The 13,062-nt window shown below is 26.5% G+C and overlaps 1 protein-coding gene across 1 annotated transcript; it reads left to right on the forward strand.

The window, feature by feature from the left end:
• The first annotated feature begins 9,047 nt into the window (after positions 1–9,047).
• LOC132922201 (peroxisomal membrane protein PEX13) lies at positions 9,048–12,764 on the forward strand. The gene is made up of 6 exons (XM_060985587.1): positions 9,048–9,156; positions 9,245–9,396; positions 9,480–9,794; positions 10,692–10,939; positions 11,006–11,239; positions 11,716–12,764. The coding sequence occupies exons 2-6, from the start codon at positions 9,374–9,376 to the stop codon at positions 12,093–12,095; spliced, it is 1,200 nt and encodes a 399-aa protein (XP_060841570.1). The 5' UTR covers positions 9,048–9,156; positions 9,245–9,373; the 3' UTR covers positions 12,096–12,764.
• The last annotated feature ends 298 nt before the right edge of the window (positions 12,765–13,062 follow it).

A 13,062-nucleotide genomic window follows, 5' to 3' on the forward strand; every position in this document is an offset into this window, starting at 1 on the left:
TGTGATATTTTAAAAATTATAGGTAATATAGATTGAAATTACCACTAGCCTTTTATAAAAACTAAATTATGTAACATGATTCTAACGGTCTATTTGCAAATTTTTGCATTAAATTTCTAATCACTTCATAAAAAAATACCTACTCAATTTCAATTTAACTCTATTTTTTAACTTTCCATAGCTCATGTAAAGTTTTGACTTTTGTAACTTTTTCCTTGTTTTTTTAATTATGAATTAAATTGAGGCTACCTATATGCACTGTATATACACGCGTACGATAAAAAAAACAGATTAATAGTTTTTGTTGTTAACCATAAATTTTGATTAAGCTAAATGCCATGAGTAAAAGATGTTTTCAAAATTATGGTTTAATTATGCGTTTAATTTGATAAAAAATTAGGAATAGCTTAAAAATAAAATAAAATAATACCCAAATAAATTCAAATAGTTTTGATACATCAAAAAATGTAATTATAAGATTTATTATTTTATTTTAAAATTGTCCATAAAACAAAAATATACCTCTCCCTTAAAGGGTTTTTTATTTTTTTACAAAACTAGATATAGTTACATATGGCGCTGGCTAGTCACTTCATCTCAGGACACTTTATATCATAATACTAATATTAATTAACTCAATGCACCGTCAATCGTCATTTTATGCCGTATAGACGGCGCTGCAATGAATTATCATTTAATTATAATTTAATTACTCAATTAAAATAATGTATAATCATCTACTATTCTACTGAATGACGAGATTATCTATAAACTTTAAGCTTTCTATAAAGCACAGCGAATAGCGACATCCCCGATTTTAGATTCTGAGCAGAGATGAATATATTGATTTATAATAATATGTGCGGATGTGTATCTACACTATTATCACTATTTATAATAGAAGAAATACTTTGATTTTCAATTAATTTTTAGGAAGATAAGTGAATCTAATCAAAACTTAAAACGAAAAATTCCCAGTACTTTTCAAAATAATCGGAAAAAGCAAATAAAAAACGTCAATTTTTACAAAAAATTGATTTTGACGAATCGATTTTCTTATTTTATTGTAATTCAAATACAAACAACGCCAAATTTTTAAATTATCATTTTCTATACGTGGAATTATTTTTGACTATTTTTAAGCTATTTATAGATATTTAATTTTTTTATTTATCCAATAAATATTAATAATTTTATAAAATATGCGAAGTTTTTGCCAAAGATTATTTCAACCTACCGTAATGCTAATTGATAATAGTAAAATAAATTACATAAATAGCAACATCAAATAAAATGTATTATGAAACATACTTTACAAATTACAAAATTGGCTGACAGTGACAGACAGTCTATTTTCGTACCTATAGTCTATACACAATGATTATTGGATAAAAATTAAAAATGTAACATACATTACAATGAAAAGGTACACTAGATACCTATAACTATATAGGTAACAGTGGTTAGGCATCTGCTTTCTCCATTTTATATGTGTAAATACTTGATCCAAAATTATTTTGTTATCTGGAAATTATACTCCACGTTTTAACCTTATAGGATTTAAAATTGAAACAAAATTGTATCACTATTAATACCAAGGTACATATTAACATATTATTATTTATCAGTATGCATCTATGCCTGTTATCTATGTACACCCTTGCTACAAAGTACAAAGTATTTGAGTTTTTATCAAGTTACCTATGAATTATGATCGAGGGTCGGTCAAATAGACTACTTCCTACTGTCCTTTTTCATTATAGTTTAATACGTCATTATTGTTATTAAATAAAACTGTTTCATTCGTATATTATACAGACATCGGTTATTGGTATTTAAAACGTAAGCAAAAAATTAATATTTAAGTTAGGTATTTAAAATTTGTTTACCAAAATAATTTATAAATAGTAAACATATATTATACTATTTTGAATACCATAATTATTTAGATTTGACTAATTATTTCCTTACAACGTTTTGTTGTTTGTATTTATTATTTTGTATGTTCAAGTATATGATTATCAACAATGAACATTATATAGGGTGATACACCAAACAATCCAAACATAATCACACCCTATTTTTTGATTAAAATATGTATTTATTTGATTCCGATAAATATTTTAATTTATTTAAATTAGCAATTATTATTTAATAAAATACTTGTATTAAGAATGAATAATAGTACTTACTCTACTTAGACTAATTAAATATGATTTACCATAAATATAAATTAGGTGTACCTAATATTAAATCTAGTATTTATTATGCTTTAGCTATATATTTAAAAATTATAAATGTTGATATATTAATATCTATTAATAACAAAGATTTTCAAATCATCGCAGTCCCATATCTCCCAAATCTATCATCATTGACTTTTTACTCTTATTGTATAACGTTAAATAACTCAAAAACTATACTGGTTCAAATTTTAATTTTGATACATCATTACATCGACGTTTTCAGAAAAATTATCAGCTAAATATTTATAGTAGAAAAGAGAGGTGGGGTAGTCATTTGAAATACTGTAGTTCTTATCTCCATATAATACTCCTTAAGTAGTACAAAAAACTTCAAAATTTTAAAATATGCGGTTTTCAAGGGTATTTAAAAATTCCAAAAGTCAAATTTTGAATACCTAACTACATCATATCTTAAAAAAATAAAACAAAGAGGTGAGTAATGAGTATGCTTAGTGAATATATGTCCAATATAATCATACATATTTATGCGAATTTCTCAAATATTGTGGTATTATATGTTTTTCATAATCATAATTTAATATTTATCTAATCAATCAGTTCATCGTCCTGTCACGTCATAGTGTAATGTAATATATTAGTATATTACTATGTTAGGTAGGTATACTGATATGTTTTTTTAATTCAATTTTTTTTAATCATTATGTATACAATATTTTTACATGGTGTTTCATACATACTTTTACTAATTACACAGTTAAACTTACAATTTCGAAAACTATTGATATTTTTGAACATATTTTAATAGCTAAACCTTTTATATATATTATTTTGAGTGTTTCGTTGTATAAAAATAGAATTTTAATTAAGTAGCTAATTAGTTGTAAGTATTTAAAATGGCATGTGATTACGACTAATACGACTTATACGATTGTTTTATGTTAAACTGTTTATAAATGTTTGGAAAGAACTGAAATTATTTTTTGAATCCTTGTTAGTATTATAGCGATATATATATAACTTGTGAGTGTTCAGTGTTATAACTTATAAAATGGAAATAATTTAAACATCAGGTAGTGATGAAAATACTTAAAATAATATGTTAACATTACATTTTTACTAAACAAAAAAATTAATATTTTATCATTTAGTTAGAGTGCGTGGTAAAAAGTCGTCTGTTTTTATATACAATTAAATATCAAAAGTATTATACGAAGAAAAACGTGCCAAACATTCATATGCGATAAAAGTTCATAAGGAAGAAATTAGAGAAGTAATTAAAAGTATACACATAATAAAATATGATAATATCAACTAAAGAAGGTTCAGAAGTCCATATGTAACCATAATATTATTAGAAATTTCGAATGTTTCTGTTCTTCTATACTTCAAATACTTTTAAAGTTGTAAGTGTAACAAATTAATAATTAACTATACTCGTTCGAAAATGTATATTTTTATATATCGGAATATTCTAATACAATATTCTGAGGACATTATGTGGAAATTGAAAAGCTAGTATAATACTTTAATATGTAGCTTCAAATATTTCTAGACCTACCTAATCCCTAATTTATATAATCTGTTTTAGTGCACATACATTTATACATAACATAATTATAGCCTATAGGTATACACTCAGTTTTCAGGGTACAATGTAACATCTACGATCTGCAAATCAACAAAAATAATTTCTCGAAAAATATTAGTTGATTTTTAAATTTTAAATTCTTTGACCTGAAAATTTAACAAGGTTAATTGCAACAAAAAATATTTTAACCATGTTTCACGTTTAATAATAATTAGGCAGATATACAAATAACAAGTACTATACTTATCACATGCACGTCATACATTAATTATCGAGGTTGGTGTCTTATCGTGGGGTTATGTTTATGTATATAGACGAATTTTTGGAAAGCTTCTAAAATTAGCAAACTCATAGTTTATGCCCCATGTGGTTATACTTAGTTTTTATTTTATATTAATAAATCAATATGTATAGTACAAAGTCATATATATGTGATTATAAAATGGAGAGATGTGGGAGTGAAATTACTCGTTGTGAAATCCAATATCCATAAGACAAAACTAAAAAAGACCAAATTTTTACAAACAGAGAAGACTTTTAACTATGGCACTATGCCGAAAAGGTTTTCTTTTTGTGATAATATAAAGACAATACAAATCATGTTTTTCATTTGTTCATCACAATGGACACGATGTAATAAATATTTATGTAAAAAATAATAATAATAAAGCGATTTGACTCAAATGGTCTTTCTTCTATGCATTGTGAAAATTTAGTTATAGAATATAGATATGAATATTATACTCATGAGTATCTCTAAACGCTAAACCATTTATTATTTTCTATTACAATACCATTATTCTGCATTCATTAATCATTAGTATGCCACAATCATTGTTATAGTTATTTGTTGGCTAACTGACATGGAAACTCTTTTAAAATACTTTGAATTAGCGTATTTATAATCACGATAATCACGTAATTTATAGGATTCATGTTGAAAAAAATATAAAAGTTTTGGAATTTGGCAAAAAGTTTTGTCTTAGGGCCCTGATTGACCAAAAAAAAAATGCGCCATCCCTCCGAGGTCCACAACCGTCACCATCTATTGGATTTTAGGTGACATTTTTCACATTTTACAATATCTCTAAAATGATTAACTTTACGATAAAAAAAACTTTTATAAAAATTTAAGATCGTAAAACTTTTGACAAGAAAGATTCTATACATTTTTAGCGTAAGAGTAAGCAAACTTCGTGCATACGTATATATACGTAATTATATCGCACGACGCCACATTCTACGACGAGCGGATGAACTTAGTCGCTTTTCTATTACTCTTATACGCTAAAAATGTATAGAACCTTTCTTGTCACAAATTTTACGATCTTTAATTGTAGTTTATAGTTTTAGAGAGATTTTAAAAAACCGTAAAAAAGTGAAAAATTTCACTTAAAATCCAAAATGGCAGACGGTTGTGGTTTTGCGGACCTCGTAGGGATGGCGCATTTTTTCGGTCAATCAAGGCCCCAAGACGAAACTTTTCACCAAGTTTCAAAATTTTAGTATTTTTTGCAAGACAACGGCTTTTTTTGACTGGACTAATAAGGACAGGCGCGGATCGGCAGATCCAGCTTACATTAACGGGAGGGTCGGGAAAGGCTATATATTTATGCATATTTACTATTTACTTACTGGTAAATACAAGTACCTATATATATACATGCAATATGTATGGAATAGTACTTAATGCAATTATTTCTAATTAATTATAATGAATACTTTTTTTCATAAATTGAATTGAATGTCTTTATTAAAATGTCACAATAAATAAAATATTATATACAAATTTCAATATCAAAACATAACGTAAGTACTAGGTAGTAGTTACAAATCATATAACAAAGTCCAATCTTCTGTTGAGCGTGTAATAATGCCAGTCTGGCATTATTACATTGCCAGTCCATTTAGTCGTTCCTCCTATATTCTCGACACTCGACAGTCGACCTCATCCATGTTTTGATTCTCCGTAGTGATGAAAAATTCCGTTCAGCTGTTGCACCTGTAGGCTGTACCTGGTAACGTGATAAGTATTTTTATCAATACATAAATTCCAGAAAAACCATACTTACATATAATATTATTATTATAATAAGTCTATGAGAAAAAACAGTCCGGGTCACATAGTCATCACTCACATCGTTTGAGAGCTTCTAAAGGTGATATCGCGATGAAGGTAATTGTTTATCTTGAAACCAATTATTATGCCAAACTTCAAATTCACCCATTAACGTAGATTCAAAAATATTTCTAGGTATATTTATTTCACTAGCCCTATAGTATAGGTGGGTACATATTAAAACCTCTAAATAGTGGTTGTGGATCGTTCTCTTTAAATTACTCAAAATAGAAAAGAGTACCTACTAGTATGATTCTTATAGTTGAGCGTTTCACGTAGTATCATCTATTGTAATAACAATAAAATTACAATAATTAACTATTCCATCAATGAATAGTTTATTAGTTTATCAACTTGGGTTTAGCCATACACCCTGTGGAAATGCCCTTGTATCTGAATTTGGGATTTAACATTATGAATTTATATATTCTAAAAGAAAAAAAATTAATTTTTACGATATAAAACTATAGTAACCAACCTTATAAACTTTTGAAATCTGGATTTCAGTTATTCAATTTCAAAAATCTAGATTTTTTCCTATACTATTAGACAATAGTAGCCTTATAGAGAATCATTGCGTATTTAGGATATTTTTGAGGGGGAGAAATTACTAAAATTGTCGTTACTTAAACATCCCAGTATTTTATTACCTATTGATAAAATTATAAATGGAAAAACACAACTATAGCCATATAAATATAAGCTAAAAAAAAGGGTCGAAACGGAAATATATTTTTCCAATCTACGATCTACCCCATAAATATGTCATCGTAGAGAACACATAGGTACCTAAAGTTACTTCATCACGATTGTCAGAAAAGTATTGTTGTTATTATTGTCCTTAAATAGCACAGATATTAAATATATGTATATTAGTTATACATTTTAATATAATTAAAATAATAATAATAATAATAATAATATAATAATGTAATTACATTATATATGTTTTTGTATATTATAGGTACTTGATTTATAAAAAATAATTGGCTAAACTTTCTAGTAATAACTAAGTATAAGGTACGATAGTCTGATAGTCAATAGATAATTCAACGAAGATGTTATATTTAAAATTATTCTTGCCAAGAATGTCTAGGTAAATGGTAAGTAGGTAGGTATTGTATATATTTGCAGTAGCTTAGCCAGGAACAAAATTCGGATGATAATACATTTTTAAAATCTATTTTTATTATTTATACCTACTTGTATTGTGTACGTAGTACGTACATATAAAAATAATTTTTCAAGCAACTTCTAATACCTATATATATATTTAAAATTATTTCATTATAATTATTTATATTATCTGTCATGGGCAAATTTTAAATTGGCTCAACAATAAAAAGGTATATTATTATAGGAAATTAAGTACATTATATATGACAAAAACTATAAACACAGACTTCATTTAAAATTTTAATCAGCCAGCGAATGTAGCAGGAAATATTATACTTTATACATAACGAAATTACGAATTAATGAAATAATGAATAATCATTCAGTATAATAACATGAATAACAGAATTACAAGAATTAGACTGAATTAATTTAAAAATATGAACCACCTACCTACCTACACTTGGATCTCGAAGTGCAGCAATAATCTGAATATAATAAACTTTTTTAAACAACTATATAACTAATAAAACTTTTTCTAGTTTAAAAGTTGCCTTATTGAAAGTGAGTTATAGTTTCGATTCATGTTGTTTATTTTATCATATTTTAAACATTATACTTTCGATACGATACTTGCAATTAAAAAAAAATCATACTAAATTACATAGAACTTTCTATAACTTTGGATACTGTTAAAAAAATATGAAAAATACGAGTTGTACTTACAACACGCATAAATAAAAGCTCAAACTCACTCTCAATAAGTCAATTTTTAAGATAAAAAAACTTTATAAGTCAGTTGTTTAAAAAAATATATTTAATTGAAATTCAAACTCAAAAAATGGGTATCAGTAGCGGATTTGATTTGTCTTCTAGAGGGGGAGGGGCAATATCCTTTTGGTCCAAAAATTTACCCTAAACTTCTTACAGATTTATGAAAGAAATTACCCCCTATGCACACCCCCCTGATGGCCGAGGGGTAGTAATATAAACAATTTTAATTTTTCAAAAATAAGTGTAATGTTAACTTTAGGTTCTATAAAACTCACGAATGAAATTTAGGGTCACATCTACTTTGGGAATATACTGTATTATTTTATCGCTGAACACATGGCAAATACCTGTATTAGGCACCTATACGTAATGGCGATAACTTGTTGTTCTGAATTTAAAAACAATGACATATATATTCACTACTTAAGTCTTAAGTATCCACTATCGCTAGTAAAAACTTCCATATACTTGTTATAAAGATAACAATGAATTAGTTTTATTTATTTATTAAGCTTAAATAATGTACATCTACAATATAAATATTCAATTTTGAATTTATAAATACAGTAAAAAAATATTTTTCAATCTATTTGAATTATATCTCAAAATGTACATGACATGACAAGGGTTCTTGAAGGCTCTTTATTAATTTATTTTATATTTGAAATTTTTTTTCCGTTTACTAACAAAATAGAAATATACAAAATATCTTCAAGTATAGGTAGGTACATAATACCTAATCACAATTTTGTAAATATAATGCAACATAATATAGTTTTGCCAGTTTTGGACTTGTAAATAATATTATGTAACAAATTTGTGTCGATTCAAATTTTGAAAAATCAGCCTCTAAAAAGTATGCAAATGCACGAAATCCTCGGAGGCCTGTTTTAATAATAAGATTTGTTTTTTTCTAGTATGTTCTCTTGAGTCCATGAGACGGAATGAGACAGCAGGATTAAGGTCATTAGTACTCATTAGTCATTACCCCTAATACTTAACGTTATTAATAGGTACTCACTAATAATACAAAAAATATAAGGTTTGTTATTTTGTTACGTTTTGATGAAAATTGAAAAGTAGAACAACTCCTCTTATACCTAGCAGTTCAAACGTAAGAAAAGTCAGAAAAGTTAGTATTGGGACAGACAGTAGCCAGTGGACACCTCTATCTGTGGTTACTCGGTTTAAACCATTTCGGTAACGACGGTCGAGTACGAATAGTTGTCATAAATATTGATAAGGTGGACTTGATCACTATCAAAATTCACAATATTCAATATTCACATTTCACCGTGTCACTGTTGAGTCTCCGATTACTTTGATAGTTTGATCTGTTTACCAAAATTTAGGTACTATAATGTACTGTAGTCATCTATAGTATATTTAAATTAACTATTAACCATTGAATTATATTTTAAATCTATTTTATTTGCATAGGTACTGCATTCTATCCGGTATTCGACTCGGATTATATATGTTAGCATTATTCTTCCAGTAGTGTCGTTGAAATTTATCGCTTCATCGCGTTGTTTACATTGTTACTGCTAAGAAATAAATCTGAAAATCATGAACGACAATGAACTTGAACTGTAAGCGTCTTTTAGTTGTATATTTTATTATTATTGTTGATAAAATAACAATATTGACGGTTCCAATTATTTTTACTTTTTAGCAAGAATACTACACAAAAGTCTAATCAACTGTTACAAAATATACAGACTAGTGCTGTAGGGCCAGGCAGAGTTGCTCCACCAATTACCATAACTTCTCCACCTCCTCTAATAACAAATCCTAATAATCCTCCCAACTTAGGTGTGCCGAGAATCCAGAGAAGAATTATGCCATCACAATATGCTATGCCTAATATAAATACGTATGGTGGAGCATACAATAACTATCCATATAGAGGCATGACAAGTATGAACATGGGTGGATTCAATCCTTATGGTGCATATGGGCAACCAACAAATGGTCAATATCAAGATCCGTGAGTAAATATTTTGTTTCAACTTTGGTATAAGGCATAAGCTCCAAATGAACATAATGTATTATATTCTTATATAACTATTCATATTTCATTGATTAGTTCTTCTCAATAGTTCATTCATTATTATCTATTTAATTAATTATATTTTAGTTTTATGTCTAAACTTGTAAATGGCTTGATAATCTTTACTGAGTTATTGTGATTATTAAATTTTCATGTTCCTCAATATTGGTCATGTTCTCTGTTCCATTCTATCAAATACTTCTTATATTTTGATCACTCAGCCTGAGAATGTAATAAATGTAAATTTTAATTTATTTGAGGACGTGTATTCCAAAAGGCATTGCTTTTCAACTACTTAATATTAAGTATTAAGTATTTAAGTTTAAGGCTATCCTGTCATATGCGCTCTACCACAAATCACATAGTCTACATGCAATTATTACGGGGCACTTGTTGTATGCACTCTACTACTCAATTTATATTTTTATTATCATCTAATTTCTAAGAGTCATGGCACAAGTATTTTATTTTTATATTAATAATTATTAGTAATAATGAAATGAATGACGAGACAATGACAAACGATAATATAAAATAATTTTTAATAGTTTATTACTTATTTATAAGAATTTTTGTGCACCATTAAAACCACTTTTTCATTGTGCATTTACTATGAGAATATATTGTCTAAACTCTAAATATAGTTGTTGAGTGGTTATGGTAGAACACAGTAGAGTGCATTTTAATAATGCATTTATACTAATAATACTTTACCTGTTATATACAAAAACAGTTTTATTTTGATACAGCTTTGGATAATTTATATATTTATGATAGGCTATATTATTTGTATTGATTGTACTTAAATGTTTATTTCATTTTATATTCTTACAGAACTGTTATTGCAGCAGCTGAAAGTTCTCGTCCAGCTTTTGAATCAATACAGGCTGTTGTTCAATCGTTTAACTCAGTCAGTATGATGTTGGAATCTACATTTACTGCGATGCACATGTCTTTTCAAGCATTATTAGGTGTAGCTGAGAACTTTACTCGTCTAAAAACGTTTATGATGAAATTATATTCAACTATTGTATCATTCAAATTAGCCCGTTGGTTTTTAACAAAACTTTTTTATCTTTTAAGTAAGTAAATTATAATTAATTAATTATAATTAAATAAATTATAATGTATTTTACATTTTTACTTAGGAATGGTAAGAGGAGGTAAAGGAACAAATACTGAAGAAGATTTGTGGACAGCTTTATCATCAACAGATCATAAAGAAATAATTCCCTCCGATGGACGATCTTGGCCATTAGTAGTTTTTTCTGGACTTTTAGTTGCTACACCATATTTTGTATACAAATTACTCAATTCAGTAACACCTGTACCTAATTCAACTCCAACTAACTCTAGTGTCGTTAACACTCTACCTTCAAACAGTTAGTATTCATTCTGTACAATGGCTTATATTTTATACTTACCTTCATAGGCAGCATTTTAAAAAGTATTTTAGTATAGCTGTCCTCCAGAAGCATAATCTGGGAGTACAAAAATATTATTTATTATTATTTTTTTATTCTCGTATGGTCTATAAAGATAAAATTTCAAAAACCTATAATATTTAATTTTAGGTCGGATTTTAAATTGTCTACATTTAATAAAATCATCGATTCCTTTTTAATCTATGAAAAAATTAAAAATAAAATAACATACAATTAAATAATTTAAATAGTACATATAAAATTAAATTAAAATAAAGTAATGATTAAAATGTTTAAGGGTGAGGGTCATAAATTGTGGTTAATTTGTTGCTATTTTAAATTTTTGCTAAGTGCTATCTATGTTTATTCTAATAATTTTTATTAGTTATTATCAATGTTTATACTGTCATATTTTTTTTCATCACTTTTTACAGTGACGGTTGGTGTTGCACAATATGATTGGAGTAGTACGGATCCAAAAACCATTCCTTTGGTAAAAGGAAAGTCTTATTTGACATCTCAAGAACATTTAGCATCAGCTAGACAAACTGGATGGCTCCTAGTTGATAACTTTGATAGGAAACAAGGATATGTACCTTTGAATGCTTTTCAGACACGCCAACTTGATAATCGACCCGTAGTGTCTAAGGTACAAACTATACCAAATCCAAGTTCTGATGTTGCACCATCAAATTCAGTTTCTGGACTAGTAAAACCTAAATTATCAACTCCAATTACTGATGTTCATGGTAACCCAATAACTTTACCACATCCATTGGTGGATTGTGATAAATCTAACATTGGTAAGCAGTGATACTAAAAAAAATATTATTTTATTATTATTAGTTATATCTTTGTTATGTGGTCTGACAATGTCATACATGTATTGTAAAAAAAATGTTATAAAAAAACTTGATACATTAATAGGAATTTGCTATAATGTTTAAGTAGACATACAATTTATATGGGTAATGTTTTTTTTTTTTGTTATTTTAAGATTTTACTGTTATCATGTCTGAAACATATTAAACTCAACAATGGTATAAATGTGTTACCATAATGTTTAGTAGTTCCACATTATACTTGTAATTATTTTTTTATTTAACATTTAGACATTCATTCCGTATTTATTTTTATGGGAGTAGATAAATTGTAATAAGACTCGTTTTAAATTTAAAACTCAAATATTGTAATTATTATTTTTTAGTACTAAAGAAAACGTTGTTGATAAATTTTATTATTATATCATATTTATATGTATATCAACATTTTGAAAGATAGAATATTATTGAACTATAATATTATGTTGCTATGTTACATTTATGCTTTTTAATTTTTATCGTGTAACATTTTAATACTAATTTGTATGTTATACAAACTATACAAATTAATTTTTATTTTTATTAAGACAATTTTTTTATAAACTACAAGTATTGATATTTTGAAAATAATTAAAAAGATTACCGAATCCAAGTTTTAATAATCGGCTTTTTTATAATTTTGAAATAACAAATAGATTTATATGTCTTAATATGAAGGCAGGTAGGATAAGTTGTATTTAAATTTGACTTTATAATTTTATGTTTTGACAACAATATTTCTAATTTACTCAAACATATTATATTATGTAACTTAAGATAGGAATCCAAATATTCAACTACTGATAGTCATAATTATTTCAATGATATTGTCATGCACTGAAATTTTTTCTTAGATATTATATGTTACTATTTACTAAGTAGTTTAGGAGTTAAAAACTTTTACACAATTTGTTAATGTAA

Source organism: Rhopalosiphum padi, chromosome 2 (genome assembly GCF_020882245.1).
Source record: "Rhopalosiphum padi isolate XX-2018 chromosome 2, ASM2088224v1, whole genome shotgun sequence".
NCBI lineage: Eukaryota > Metazoa > Arthropoda > Insecta > Hemiptera > Aphididae > Rhopalosiphum > Rhopalosiphum padi.

Bases quoted from the DNA above. Each gene is read 5' to 3' on its own strand.
- LOC132922201 (XM_060985587.1), top strand. From the start codon at position 9,374: ATGAACGACAATGAACTTGAACT. The intron at 10,940-11,005 runs GTAAGTAAATTA...ATTTTTACTTAG, and splicing joins AAAACTTTTTTATCTTTTAA to GAATGGTAAGAGGAGGTAAA. The intron at 11,240-11,715 runs GTTAGTATTCAT...CACTTTTTACAG, and splicing joins TAACACTCTACCTTCAAACA to TGACGGTTGGTGTTGCACAA.